Genomic DNA, 15,603 nt, shown 5'->3' with positions numbered 1-15,603 from the left:
GTAGGCAAAGCAAGGAGGGTGGTACTAGGTGATATGAGAGCTGCCTGCCCAGCTGCTAAGCATTGGGTAGACTTAGGCATTTATGATGCAGATTTATGATGTAGATGATTTGGACACTTTGAGGACTTTGCAATCAAGAAATTCAGCTCTAGAAGATTTTAAGTAAATCCTACTTTTAACCCATATTAAACAGGGTCTTAGGATCTGTGTTTTGGACTTGCCTTTTATGTTATTCTATAAGATCTAGGACTGACTTCTGTGACCTTTGGGTTCCTGTGTCTACATAGACACATCCCAGCTCTACATGACGTTGGTTGTCTCTTCCACATGGGAGTTCTCACCATCAGAAAAGCTACAATGCTTTGGACTGCAGCATAGCTGCATGTCAACTCATGCCAACATCAGCTACTACAAAAATAATAAATGGATTGTACATCTATCCTTGATATATCACTACTGTCAACTAACTTGAGAATAGCCTTACTCAAGATTAAAATGTGAAAATAATGTAAGACAATGCTATGATTTGATTAATTATGCAGTATGAAAAATGAGTACTTGGAATATATTCAGCAAATTCAAGTATTCAGGAAATAATTACTGTGATGAAAATCTACTAAGCTTAGCAGTGCTTTAGTAAGGCCTTGAACCTGCAGTCCTCATTAAGTAGTCTGAAACTCCATTTGTATCATGTTTTATAAAATAGGAAGATGTTTATTGTTTTAAATGTCAAAGCAGATATTAGGGCAGCTATGAAAGAAGATTTGTATTAATCCTCTATGTTGAGAAATAGTTTTTTTCAGTAGCCATAAAAACCCTTATTGTTTTAAATTTGGGGAATACGCCAGTTTAGTTTAATTATAAAATATCATCTGCCCTTTTGGAACAACATTTCCATTTGTTTTCAATATATAAATCAGTGTACTGTTATTTCACTAAATTTTCAGACTAAAAGAGCAACAGTTCTAGTAACTGAAGTTCTGCTTATTTTTAGGATACTGCCTTCAAAATGTATTTGTGTACATATAAGGTTTGGCATGAGTTTAAAGCAAATTCAGATACACTATAAATATGAATGTAAGTGCAAATACAAAAACAATATTAGATAAATCTAATATAATAGAATTTCTTAAACAGTTTTTTGTTTAAACTAGATGAACTCAGAACCTGAAGCACTAATTTTAAAGAGAGCAAGAAGTAAAAAGTGAGCACTTTGTGCCTGAATATTAAGGGTTTGATTCCCTGCTGATTACCCTGCTCAATACCGATATAGCTTTAAAGTCACAGGAGCAACTATCCAATAAAATTTGTGTATCATAGTAATAATTCTAATATTTTATAGTTTTTATTCAATTATTATGTTTACACTCATTGCTCTCAAATCAATAGCCCTTAAGACTTGTCTTTTTCTGGTGGGGATGACTGGATGGCTGGTTTATAGAATTGTTCTTTCCTTTAACTTCTTTCCAAAATTATGGAAAGATTATGTATTAATTTAAAAACCAGATATTTCTTAGAACGATAAAAATTTTTAGAAAAATTTAGATTGAGGAGATTAGGTATTTTCTCTATGTTTACTTGCCTTGTTTTGTTATCTTTCAGGAATATAAGGCAAAATCACAAGAATGGGAGAATGGGACAACCTGTGTAAATAATTCTGTTTATGTAGATATGCAACCAAAATTTTTGCCTGAGAAATGTAATTTATTTCAGGTAAGATTCCTACCTTCCTGTTCTAGGAAGAAAATGAACTCTGCTCACCTAGAGCTTACTTTAACTTAATTTTTAAAAACTAAGCTTACAGTGAATGTTACAATGCATGTCTATATTGGTAGTGAATATATGATAAGGCAGAACCATACTGGAAGATCTAATGATACATGATCTTATTTTCATTTAATTGTTCTCATGAAAATGAGAAAATGAATAAGGATCATGATGAAAATGATAACATTTATTTTTTTTAAAAAAAAAAGGAAACAATTACAAAAACCAGTGAATGTTCCTTTTTACTTTTTAAGCATATTATGGAGATACTTTTCCATGGTATTTACTAATATGGAATTAAGTGTGACAAGTTATTACAAAGTATCTTACCAAGTAAGTACTGCATGCCATTAAGGTGTTAATGCAAGTATAAAGTTCCTTCAAATCTGATAGCCTTCATTTTTTTTAAGATCATAAATATACGCTAGTATCATTTATGCAGAAAAACAAATTTTCATATGCTATTCCAGAATCAGTCTTGGCATTGTTTGTTGGATCACTTAGCCCCTTTTTTCATATTTTTCAGCCTTTTAGTTACCATGCAGTTCCTTGGTTGACTTTATGATTATTTTCTACTTGTCAATTTGTTTATTGCTTTTTTTATATATGGACTATTGATACTGCATATTTTTATTTTTTAATTCCTTCTAATCCAGAAAAACATTTAATTAATGTCCTGATGATGTATCCTTCTCTAAAATAAAAAACAAAAAAAAACTTACAAATTGACTGGGCCACAAGACAGCTTGAAAATTAAGTAAGGGGAAGCCAATTATGTTGCTCACTGATTCCGTTTTCCACTGTTACTAAGCTCATTGGATCTTAATCTAGTGAAACACTTTCTTAACAATTCCTATGAGACTTTTTACACATATCCAGAGTTTCCAAGGATTGCAGTTATGTTTTGGGTTTAGCTGCTGAGAGCATTATATTCCAGCAATTGCACTTCCATACAAATGTGTTCAAAAAGCAAGTCTTTGACTAGACAATTTACTGATGACATGTTGATTGTACAGTTAGACAAGTCAAAATAGAGTACTCAGGGTGATCATTCACATTTTTCTGTTGAAGCTTTCATTGCCATCAGTGAACTTGGCTTTGAAGACAATTTCCTTCACAACGGTAACATAACACCTACTATTTTTTGAAGTACAAGTCTGATAGACTGTTACCCTTAGCTGTTTCAAAAGTGTTAATTGTTCCTGCATCTTTGCCGCAAATTCATCTTTCATAAGATCTTTGATTTCTATTTGGAGTTTTGCACGATATTTTTCACAGGATGCATTGACACTTTGGTATATCCAAGTCCATAACTTGGATGTCAAAGGGACCTTATTTTTTTATCTATAGAAATGAAGCCAATTATTTCTGCTTTTTATTTGATATGCAGCCAGTGGTCCATTCTACTTGGGTTCTCAGCCATCACAAATTATGGGGATATAGTCAATAATGTCAAAAACTGTCTAAACTATGACTTCTTGCAGTCCTTGTCAGTGAAATATTGGGTATTTGTAACCCTATTTATTTTTACTTTATATTTTCTTGCCCAACTTGATCTCTGCACATGATATATGATTTCCAGGTTGTATTTTGTTGTCATTTTTCAAGTAATTCTCAGTCTTCTGAAAGATTAGTGCTGCTTGTTAATCTCCAAGTAGTGGGATTCATGTGGATAGTTTTTTAAACAGCAAAAACAGTTGCCATAGTAATTATGCTTCTTCACAATGCCTGTGGATTCAGAAATACTGGCAATACCAATTTTCTGAAGTTTTGTTTTTAGGATTTTAATTGGTGCAAAAAGCTGCATGGGGTGTAGGAGTCTGCCAAATGTATGAATTATTCTTCCCCAAGTTTAAGGATAATGATCTCAAAGAAGTACAGTTTCTGTAGTAACTGAGCTGTTTGTACATGACCTATGTAATGGTAGCCCTCTAGTCAAAGGTTAATATCTATCATGAGGCACACACACACATACAGCTCCTACTGAGTTCAATGAATCAAAGAAGAACATTTCTCTCAAATTATTTCTCACAGGTAACTGCTTTGAGTAGGTCATCATAATCACCTTTTTCACGTTTGAGGCTCATTAAGTACTAGGAAAATACATAGTACAGGAGAAAAAGATCCTTGAAAAACTCCCGTGCCCTTGAAGGTTCTTGAAACATTTTTTTTGGGCAAGTAATTCAAACTGTTTGAATTGTGCCGTCTTTTCTAAGCAAATCCAGGTGAAGATGAGTATAGCCTTATGATTTCAGTAGTAATGGTTTGGTCCTAGCAATTTACATACAATAATTGAGTTTAATTTAAAATATTTTCTTGTTTTATAGAAGCACACCCAGAATTATCAACTCCAAATATGCAATAAGAATCAAAACCAAGAAGAGCTAATTACCTATACCCAGCCCAAAAGTGAAAATGATGATTTGATTATTGAAAAGCTAAAGGCAATTGTGAATGAAATAGCAAGAAACAAGAATGAACTAGTAGAAGAAAATATGAAACTCCGTGAGGATCTAAAAATGTACCAAAATCAGTGCCAGGTAGTAATAGTTTTTTTATGATGATTACAGATTAATGTTGGAAAATCAAAATGAGATGCCTACATAAATGTACATTAGGTATATTCTGTGCATGAACACAGAATAATATGGGAACATTATGGGTTGTTTGTTTTTAGTAAAACAGATATAAGTTTGATTTGTAGTGGTATACTTTTTCTCTTGTCTGTGTATCTAGGTTTTTATAACTCTTCTATATCCATGGGATCTACATGAACTTCCCCTAGTCTGGTTCTTTGTATATAAATGATTTCTGTGAAATCTCTTTATCTTGTTGTTCATTGTGTGATATAACTAGTAAATAAGTATATACAAACATGAATGGTATGCTTTGTTAGTTTTGAAAGAAGACTATGCAGTCAATTTTTTAAAAAAATTAAGTTTCTGGCCATGTAAAGAACCATCAGGTTTTATCTTATCCCTAGTTTACTGTTTTTCATCATAGCACTGATCTATGAAGACAACCATTTGCTCCCCTTCTTTTGGTCATGGTATATGAGTTCTGACAAGATTGAGATAATACAACATCTTTACAACTTTTTTTATTATCTCTGTTTGAAACATATCAGGAATGAGATTCTCGTGGATATTTTTTTCTGGTAACATATACCAGTTATGCTTTTGCTTATTTATTTAAGCATTTCTAGGTTCAGTAATATATTGAATGGCCTCTAGCAACTTCAAATCTTTTTGGAGTAAGATTTATTTCTGTTTATAGACAATCTTGCAGAGTGCTAACAGCATATGCAATATACTTTATAGGAATTAGCATATACATGGCAGAGGTTAATTTCAGATTGTGTTGTCAGGTGTTGTGAGAAGAGCCACATTTATACATGCCATTTGCACATTAGTTCACTGAATCTTTTGCCTGTAAACAAGTTATCAGTGTGCAATCAAAACTTCTGTTTTGGGGCCTGTTAAAAAGGCTGCCACCTATAGCAGTGGGACTAGAATATGCAGTGGAACAAATCATGGCAGTTGGAGCAAGTGGATACATGCTGTACAATGGAGAGATTGTGCTGTAGCCTTGAAGAAAATCTTCAAGCAGGAAGAATTTAGGAATCACGTATTCAAGAGAATACAGGAGCTGTAGGAAGCTTGGAGACACTTTAAGTAGAAGTGGAGCGAGATGTACATAACAGTGTCATCTAAAGGGCAGAAAGTTGCAGAATAACTGTGTTGGTGGTGTGGAATGCTGCTATGTTGGTTAGAAAAGCTGCATTTGGAAATAGATGCATAAGGGAAACACTGATGTCAATGTATGGTGAAAAGGGGTAGCTAAGGGAAGATATTTTTTTAGGAATGCCTGTATGAGAAAGAAGAAAATGCAAGGCTTGTTGTAAGCCAGAAAAGGTAAGCAGGCCTGTATGAGAGAGAATCAGGTGGAGGATGGCAGTAGTTGGACATGATATAGGTAAAGGAGGAAGGAGTGGATGGGAATCTTGGTGTGGAGAACTGTGATGGCAATGAGAGCAAGAATTGTTGTGCCTCATATATTCCTCTATGCCTATGATCATTTCATATGTGCTTCTAATTATTTCACTTATACTATTAATTAGCAAATAATAAAATAAAATGTATGGAAGACCAGCTTTTTGACTTTACAGAAAATACAAAATTTAAAATACGTAAATGGAGACTGCATTCTATTTCTCTACTTTGTGAATTATCTGACAGACTTATCTGCAGCCATAACATGAGAGGTAACCTGAGAACATCACACAAGGGGCTTGGTTCTTGAAAAGTCAGCATTAGGTCAGGTGCTGGACACTACTTTACATTAAAATGCACCATATAATTGTATTTAAAATATTGAGCAGTGTATTGGATTTGTGTTGGGAAGGTTTTGGTAATGGGGCCCTCCAGGGATGGCCTCTGTGAGAAGCTGCTGGAAGCTTCCCCCGTATCTGACAGAGCCAATGCCAGCCGGTTTCATGATGGGCCCACTGCTGGGCAAGGCTGAGCCCAACAGCAGTGATGGTGGCACCTTGGGGTTAATGTATTTTAGAGGAGGGGGAAAACCCTGTGCAGTGGAGAGAGAAGAGTGAGAATATGTCACAGGAACAGCCCTGCAGACCCAAGGTCAGTGCAGAAGGAGGGGCAGGAGGTGCTCCAGGCACCAGAGCAGAGATTCCCCTGCAGCCCCTGGTGCAGCCCATGGTGAGGCAGCTGTGCCCCTGCAGCCCATGGAGGTGCAGGGTGGAGCAGAGATCCACCTGCAGCCCCTGGAGGGACCCAGCCAGAGCAGGGGAATGTCTGAAGGAAACTGTGGGAAGCCTGTGCTGGAGCAAGCTTGTGACAAACCTGTGGTCCTGTGGAGAGAGGAGCCCACACTGGAGCAGGCTTGCTGGCAAGACTTATGAGCCCCTGGGGACCCACAGTGGAGCAGCCTGTTCCTGAAAGGCTGCACTCCATAGAATGAAGTCATACTGGAGGAGTTAATGAAGAACTTCAGCCTATGGGAAGGACACACTATGAGTAAATTGATGGAAGACCATCTCCCTAAGGAGGAACCCACACTGGAGCTGGAGAAGAGTGTGAGGAGTCCCACCGAGAAGGAAGGAGCAGCATACAAGGTGTGATGAACTGACCACAGCCCCCATTCCTCATATCCCTACAGCACTGGAGGCAAGGAGGTGGAGAACTGAGGAGTGAAGTTGAGCCTGGGAAGAAAGGAGGCATGAGGAGAAGGTGCTCTAAGACTTAGGTTTTTATTTCTCATTAAGCTGCTCTAATTTATTAGCAATAAATTAATTTCTCTGAGTTGAGACTGTTCTGCCCTTGTCGGTAACTGGTGAGTGATCTCTCCCTGTCCTTATCTCAACCCAAGAGCATTTCTCTTGTTTCTCCACCCTGTCCAGCTGGGAAAGGCATTGACAGACTGGCAGTGGTGGGTACCTGGCATCCAGTCAGGGTTGACACACCACAAAGAGCTTTGAGTAGAATTAGAACAAGAGCTGATCAGGAACTTTTTGGGACTTTGTTTTGATTGGGAAGCTAGTAGAAGCAAAACTTTTCACAGAAGGAAATAAAAGATTTAATGTTTTTTTCAATTTGAAAAAGGCAGGCTATATGAGATGTTTTCTAAACAAATCGTAAAGTTTTCTGCTTCAAAATTAATTTTCATTTTAACCAGATGCAATACATACTTTCTAAAATTGTAAGTGATGCATAACTAATTTTTTTAACTGATATGTAAAACTGTGAAACTCTTGACCTGAAGTTCTGCCAATTATTATTGCAGCTGCTGCTGTGACTGCTGTTGCTCCTGCTACTATTTTAATTCACATGAAAATACAATTTATGTAAATACGTGTGATGACAGCAGTCTATCACAGAAAATTTTACTTCTGCCACACAATTGTGTGGAATTCATTTTCCTTATCCACGCCAGAATGAAATCAGAAGGGTAACTAACCATCTCCCATATTCATATGTTATAAAACAATTGTGGCTATTTCTTGAATGCTGGAGTCATGAAGATGAGTATAAGCAAGTCTTACCAACAACTTTAACAGTTCATTAAGCTTTATTTCACTTGAATATACACAGAATTGCATTTTGATGTTTAAAAAAGCTCTCTTGGCCCTTAATGTAACAAAGGATAAGATGAATGAGTCCATATATGCAGCCCCCCTAAAAGAGTCCAAAAAAGCAAAAGCACTTCATATCTGTTCTCAGCAACCCTTTCAGCAAGAGGAAGACCACAGGCTTCTTGGAAGGAGGGTCATTCTCACAGGAGGCTCTAAGGGAAATAAACCTTTGAAGTTCTTTCTTGTAGTGCAGTTTCTGGAATCCAGTTCTCTTTTGAAATTTTAAAGGCTTTATTTTTGCTCTTAAAGATGGAAGCTATATTCAGATAAAATGAAGAAATTAGGAAAAATGTGAATGTTTTTGGTGTAATAGTTTGAAAGGTAAAGGATCAGTATCCTTGGAAAAATCTTTTTTTAATGCTTTTGGATCTTAGGTGAGAAGCAATACATATTTTCTGGATGTTACTGTTGCAAGCACTGATTATTATTTAAATAACTTTTGTTATTTGTGGGTTATATTTCCAATTTCTTATATTTAGTATGTTTTCAGTATATTTTTCTGGTCTTCATGTTTTATCATGCCAAATGTAGTATGTGTCTTCAGGTTGCCTAACACATGATCAATCAGAAATTAAAGATAAAAAAGAAAAAGGTTTGTCAATTTCCTAAGAAAAATCTTTTTTTGATTGTTTGAAAATTTTGTGATGTTCATTTAAATGAGCAATTAACTCCCTGCAGATGGAACTAGCTTTGAAGAAGATTTATGCGGCCTTGTAGTTTCTAAAGTTTATAAATTTGGAAATGCTGTTAGGAAAATAGAAAATGGAAGCCACTTAAGACACCAATTCTGGCATGTGAAACATGTTCCATGATGCAGAACCTTCTAAAACAAGCAAGCTATATATTTTAGGTGCATTTAGTACAATGAAGAACTTCTGAATTACGTTTCTGATGGTAATTTCAGAGGCAGATACATTGGTACGTTGCAAGGGCTAAAACATATTCAGAATCTGATTTTTAGATGAGAGGAAATGACATGGAAGCAATATGTTTTTCAGAAATTTAAATCCTGTATGTACAGGTATTGAATATGATGTGTCAAAACCCAGCATTTAAGGCTGGTTAACAGCTGGTTAAATTTTATTTAACTGTTCGCCCATTTGCTTGTTTCTTTAGAACATGGAGGCAGACGTCTCAGAAATGAGAAATGAGCTGCAGTCAAGGGATGGTCTCTGGAGAAGGATACAAGTGGAATGCCAAAAATTGTATACAGAACTACTGAAAATCAAAGAGTATAAAGATATGCAGGAAATTGAAATAAAGTATGGATGGTGAAGACATATTTAAATTAACAAGTACTTCTGAGCTAATAACTTTTTTCTTACATTTGTTTTAAATTAAGCCTGTTTGAAAAGACACTCAGGATTCAAATGTCAGCTTCTAAATTGTACACTGGATATTTTCATTGACAATTATATCACACAATTTTAGGCAACAGATGCAGACTCTGTTAAAAGGCTTTAATGATGCCTAGATTTCTACAAATCAACACATTTCAGATATTTCTACCTATATTTCTACCTATATCTTTACAGTCTTTCATTTTCTCAGCTTTAAAACACTTTGGAAACAATGCAGTTAAGATTCTCCCTAACCTCCTTTGAATAAAATTGTCATGATTCTGTGGCTAATCTAATCTGCTGTTGTCATTTCAAAATATATGAAATACCAGTCTAGAGGAGCTTTCAGGATTCTTTCTGCACATAGTTGTATTGTCCTTAATTTCTAGACGTCTCCCAAAATCCAGCCTGGTTTAGGCCAAATGGTGGTTATGTTTGGGGGTATTTTTTCATCAGCAAGCAGTTCTACAGTTTTACACTGTGGAGAGGATACTGCAAGGTAAAGAGTATTGAATGTTCTGGTTGTTTCATGTTTTGTTTCTTTCTTACTTAAAGGCATCAATCATCTCATGTTCAGCTTACTGAGCAACTAGAAAATAAAAACACTGAGTTATTGCTATTTGCAGGAAGTCAAGAACACAAAGAAGAGCTGAACAAGGTATTTCATATAATTTCCAGGTCTTAACTGCAGTACAGGATTTTTAGGAGAGAGTACTGACCTAGGGTATGTGCATATACTGTAGAGAGCAGGAGGATGCATTGTAGGTTCAGGACAGCTTAAGTTTTTTTATATGAAAAAGATTTCATATATGGTTGCAATTAGTTGTGTAGCTGTAAAACTGGCATTCTGATTCTGTGCCTATCTACTTCATTGAAATGATGGAAGAGACCATGCCTACACATTACTGTGATACAGATAATACCATGCAACTAAGAAAGCCTCCAAAGCTCTGATTAATTATTAGCCTGTAGAGCTATGCTGTAATTTGTAGGTGGTCTCAGAGGTAGGATATGCAAACAGATAACTGATTCAAGTCACTGTGGCAGATACTCACACAAGGCTAAGCTTAATCAGGTACCTGCTGCACAGCACAGCTCTCACATTGGAACAATGCATCACATTGTGTTGCACATTTCCAAAAGTGCTGTGAGCAAGCAGCATGGCATGACACTGTGGCATGGTGTATGGCTTGGCAGGCTGAAATACTTTGGAAGTAGAGGATGCTCAGAATTTGTCTTACAAGCATGTTGTGGTTTTGCCAAGCAGCAATGTAAACAGAAATCACAGAATTGTTACGGTTGAAAGGGTCCAACCCCCTGCCACCTAGAGCAGGTTACAGGAATGCATGCCAAGTGGGTTTTGAATGTCTCTATTTTGATGCATCGAGTTGGGTTCACCAGTTTTGGCATGGCAGTTATGATCTAGCTCCTAGGTTTTTTGCATCTACATCTAGTTTTTGACAATTCTAATATTTCTGTGCTGTTCGCATAAATAAAAATGAAATGCAATCTGTTACTCATATATAGTACTTTAAAAGTTGTTAAAATGGGTTCAAAGGTTGTTATGCTGGTTTTTGTTGTTTTGTTTCTTACACAATAAAAAATCTGTCAGTACCAAATTGTTGGCTATAGTAGAAAGATTAGGAAAACAATTTTTGTGTTGATACTTTGGAGAACTCTACATAGGCGGTATTGAAGAAAGTTTGACCTTAATGGCAGAAAAAATTCTCATAAAGTGATTTGCCATATATACCCTTTATTTCTAGCACCATTTCTTATTAAAGAACCTCTAGATTAATGTACTTATATTGCTCCTAAGTTAATTTAAGCTTTGTCAAACTGTTTTTAAACCTCACTTAACTTACGTGCTGTATAAATAAATAGTACTTAAATTTATTGAATGGATATTACCTAGGATATTCTTTACCATAAATTCCAATTCTTAACATAATTTTTATTACTTTCTTTTAAAAGGTTAATTGAAGTGTATTGTATTTTGTTCATTTCTAATATTAAATATTTTAATGCCTATTTAATATTAAATAGGCAAATGAAAGTACAAAAGAAATGTTGAAAAAAAGGATGTAAAAATAAACAGATTTCTCTGCACTGTCTTCCAGAGACATTTTGTTTTACAATCTCAGAATCTCTGATTCAGTTAGAAGAGTTGGTGTCTTGGAAGCAATAGCAGAAAAAGTCACTGATAAGTAGCACGTCATGCAATCATATTTACTGCACAGCATTTTTTCTTTTTGAAATGTATTTGCTACAGATAAGAAACCATGTTTATCGAGAAGAGCAGTCCCATTGCTCTGAGCAGGAAAGAATGAAGACAGAAATCTCTGACCTGACAGAGGAGCTTCATCAGAAGGAGATCACTATAGCAACTATCATGGAGAAAGCTAGTCTTCTGGAAAGACAGTTAAAAATGGAGTTAGAGACAAAACACAAATTGTTAACTAAACAACAGGTATGCAAGTAGGCAAAGCAGCCCACATCATTTTACTCCACACTCTTGATAATGACATTCATTATCTGTGGAAAAAAAGACATCACATTTCTTGCTGTAGTTTTTATCAGTGGTGCTGTAATATCTGTGAAGTATTACAAAAGCAGCCAAATTGATACTGGAACAAGAAATCACCAGTAAATGTCAACTGTATATCTAAATTGAAATTTGTTCTGACCATCACATCTAGTTACCATTTAACATCTAAAAGATCTTGAAAACTTGCAGTTTGTGGTAATTACATATGTTTTAAGTTTCTCATTTTTCAGTGTTTTCTAAAGGTTTTTGAAGAATGTTACAAATCTGCATAGAAAATTTGAGTAATTTTATAGCTGGAAACTGTAAGATACAGTGGGGATCTTGGTGGCAAATTTTTGTTTTATAAACAGATTTGTAATCTTCATTACTTAGTTTGTAAAACAAAAGAACAATCATATTTAGAGGTTTCTGGGTATCTCTACGGTTTCTGAGAGGGTCACTATGTGTGGAAAACTGATTGAAGTAATATTTTAGATAATAGCAAAGTTAGTATTTGGGAAAATGAGAGATATCTCTTGTTGTGTGGCACTCTTTACAAGGTATTTCCAAATCACTAAAAGAGTAGATATTATTTCTAGACGTCATGAAGAGGATTTCATCCAGTTTCAGTGGCCTGTAAAATCTGTCCTTATTTCTGTGTAGTAACTGCATTTGAACTTCTTGTTTTCCTAAGTCATTATGTCTTTCAAAAAGGTAAATAAATTTAGAGGCATTGCATTTTTATATCTTTTATAGATGGTTTAATACTTCTTCCTACATTGGTATTGCTACATTTAAAAATATTACAGTAGGTTTTGTAATTCCTAATGTACATTTTGTAAAATTAAGCTTAAATATATCCATACCCAGAGTTATTCCAATTGAGAGTAATATTCTTGTATTTAACTATGAACTTAATCTTTTCCTAGTTGTTGGAATTCCATTACCAAGTTATCAAATCTGAAAACACACATCTAAAAGAAATGGTGGAAAACCAGGAGTGTGAGAGTTGCATGGTAATTTTTTTAACCTATGAAGTATGCAGAATAGTTACTTATATTTATTGTAAATTTAGATTAAGATCATGGCAGATTTAGAGACTCCTGACTTGCATAGATTAAATAAATAAAAATAAGCTGTGCAACATAATCAAAACAAAGTGGCATTCACACACAGCCTGAAAATGAGTAGACCTAAGAGTAATTTTTACCTTAATTGTATTAAACTCCAAGTAAGCTAAATTTTTCAGTAACTGTCTAGACACTAAACAATTTCTGGGAGCTTATTTTTTTTTAAGTGATATCACTTAGTTTAGTCATCATTCTCACAGACAAAAATATGTCCCTTTTTTAATACCTTACCCCTTTGTTCACATGGTATTTAAATAGCAGTGTAGAAAACTGACACATTTTGCTCCCACCCAGCTTATTTTCAGTTTAGTATTTTTATCTCTCCAAACAGGGGATCTTTAAAATTTAATTCATAAAAAGTGTGCCATAGGATTATCTAGAACTATGATTTATGAAGGTATAATTAATAGTATATATCCTGTTTTCCACAAAAAGCTTCAAAACGTCCCCTGCTTACAGAACATCTGCAGTTACTGTATTTATAAAAAAAAATAAAAAAATCCCACTGGAATATTAAGAATGTCACATTTATTCACACCCTTCAAATAGCATAGATGTCCATCAGTGATGCTTTACCTACACATACATACACACTATTATGGATATCTGTATGTGTATATATATTACTGTGGAAGCATAGATGGCTGTGTGTATGCATGTCTAACTCTTCTCTGCAGTGACACTTTTCTTGAAGATTGAGAAGAGCTGTCTGACAAGGGTCCTTGGAGACATCACGTTTGTTATATTTTAACAGTAAAATCCAGTTACTATGTATTCCAAGGTCAATACATGTTTCAGTAGAATTGTGGGCTTAAAAATTCTTTCCTGCTTTACTAATACATTGTGAGGATCTAAATATTAGAGATTGTGATATATTTGTTATTAAGATTGCAGGGACTGGAGAGATTTTTATGGACATGTTTGTGCTGTACAGTGGAGCACTACACAGACCTCAAAGACCAGTGCCAGCCTTAAGTCAGTGTGGTGTAATGCATCATCAAGGCAGGGTTACTGTCAGGGTTTAGATGTCAAAAGCAATGTAGCTGGGCCAGCTCACTTTTGGGGTTCATGCCATTATAACTTTACCACTGATTCTAGAGCCATTAGTGGTTGGATGACTTAGCGTTCCCTTCTCCCTTGGTTCTGCCACTCCTCCCGCTTTTGAGATGTAGCTGAGCCCCTGCTCCCCCATAGTTGCATGAAATACTAAATTTTCTTATACCTTCTGGAATTTCCATGCCAGCTTGGCTCATGAATTCCCCCGAAAATTAAGCAAAGCAAGGTTCACAGGAAGAGATGGCATCAAATCAGTGCAAGGAATAGACAAGCTTTCAAATGTCAAAGCACAGTTGTGCCAGCCGTGTACTAAGAACCAAATAATGAGTTACTGAGTTCCAAGAGAATAAGGTAAATCTAGGAACATGTAAAAGCACAACTTAATGAAATGCAAGGGATTTTAGTCTTTTGTGTGTAATCTGATAAACCTTTCGAGAATTACCTGGTGACGACAGTATATTGTTATTGCAAATACATTACACAATGCAGTGCAGTACTCTGCAGAGAGATAGTTCCAAAATAGCTGGCTCAGGTGTGCACTGTAGCCTTTGTAGATTAAGTGATAGGAGAAAAAAAAGAACAGTGTATCCTAGCTAGACAAGTTCCAGAGCTAATATCCATCTTCCCTTCTTGATATCCTAGTGGGTGGGGGTCTTTAGCTCCTGATCACAGTGCATGTGTGGCTTGCATTTTCAGTATTTTGCCTTGCACACCATGTGGGCTAACCCAGCTGAGAAGCAGGGTTCAGTGACATGGACAGAGAGCGCTGTGCTGATGTGGCTTTACTGCTTCAGAAACTGAAGGTGACTGTCTCAACACACATATTAAACTGAACACATACTCTGTATCTAGTATAGTAATGAACTCCTATAATTTTGCTTGTTATTTTTGAAGGAATTGTTTCTGGAGGGAGCAATACAGTCTGCAACTATAGCTGTTATGGTTGTTTTTATGTCATCCGTTTTACAAAGCAAGCGATAAATTTACAACAGTAATATTTTGAATGCATGTTTGCTGAGAAATTTTAATTTGTTTTATTGTGTTATAGAAGCTGTTATCCCTTCTTTTCCATTTAACTACTGTGATTTTTTTTCTGGAGGCAATTCTTTTGGTTTGCCCTAAATGTTGCATGATTATATATGGTAGCTAGGTCTTTTCTTTAGCACAGAACATTGTTTTGTGTTTGCTTGTTAAAAATATACCCATTTACTGTGGAAAAAATAACTGCTTAATGATGGTATTATCTCTTTTCACAGTGTATAGATTTATGTAACAAAGAACATGGAAATTTCACAGCTTCTGTTCGCAAAATGAAACATGAGAATTTAAGACTACAAAATAGCCTTGTTAAACTACAAAATGACACAAAAACATCGATACTGGGTTGCATGGATACATATAAGGAAACAGAACACAGCTACCAAACCCATTCAGAGGTGCAAGAAACAGAAGAGAGGTAATATTTAGATTGTTTATGAAATTTCTTTTAAGTGTTTTGGATGGTCTTACTAGGCCAAACTGTCAAGTTTTTGCTGTTTCTGTTCATTCAGATTTCCCACCAATATAAATATCAGACCTAGTTAGTATATTTGTGAGGACTTCCTACATTTTTCTGGTTGGCTGATGGAA

At 35.4% G+C, this 15,603-nt stretch overlaps 1 protein-coding gene across 4 annotated transcripts in view; it reads left to right on the top strand.

Moving 5' to 3' along the window:
* DEUP1 (deuterosome assembly protein 1) overlaps positions 1-15,603 on the top strand; it is a 41,549-nt gene that overhangs the window by 13,024 nt on the left and 12,922 nt on the right. For all 4 annotated transcript variants that reach the window (XM_023920995.2, XM_086882141.1, XM_086882140.1 and 1 more), the window contains 7 exons: positions 1,603-1,713; positions 4,095-4,307; positions 9,038-9,183; positions 9,817-9,919; positions 11,534-11,731; positions 12,718-12,804; positions 15,231-15,430. In XM_023920995.2, the coding sequence (XP_023776763.2) occupies positions 1,603-1,713; positions 4,095-4,307; positions 9,038-9,183; positions 9,817-9,919; positions 11,534-11,731; positions 12,718-12,804; positions 15,231-15,430 (1,058 nt within the window). The remainder of the gene's footprint in view (positions 1-1,602; positions 1,714-4,094; positions 4,308-9,037; positions 9,184-9,816; positions 9,920-11,533; positions 11,732-12,717; positions 12,805-15,230; positions 15,431-15,603) is intronic.

Source organism: Cyanistes caeruleus, chromosome 3 (genome assembly GCF_971803275.1).
Source record: "Cyanistes caeruleus chromosome 3, bCyaCae1.hap1.1, whole genome shotgun sequence".
In the NCBI taxonomy this organism is placed as follows: Eukaryota; Metazoa; Chordata; class Aves; order Passeriformes; family Paridae; genus Cyanistes; species Cyanistes caeruleus.
This window is presented reverse-complemented; position numbering and strand designations above follow the sequence as displayed.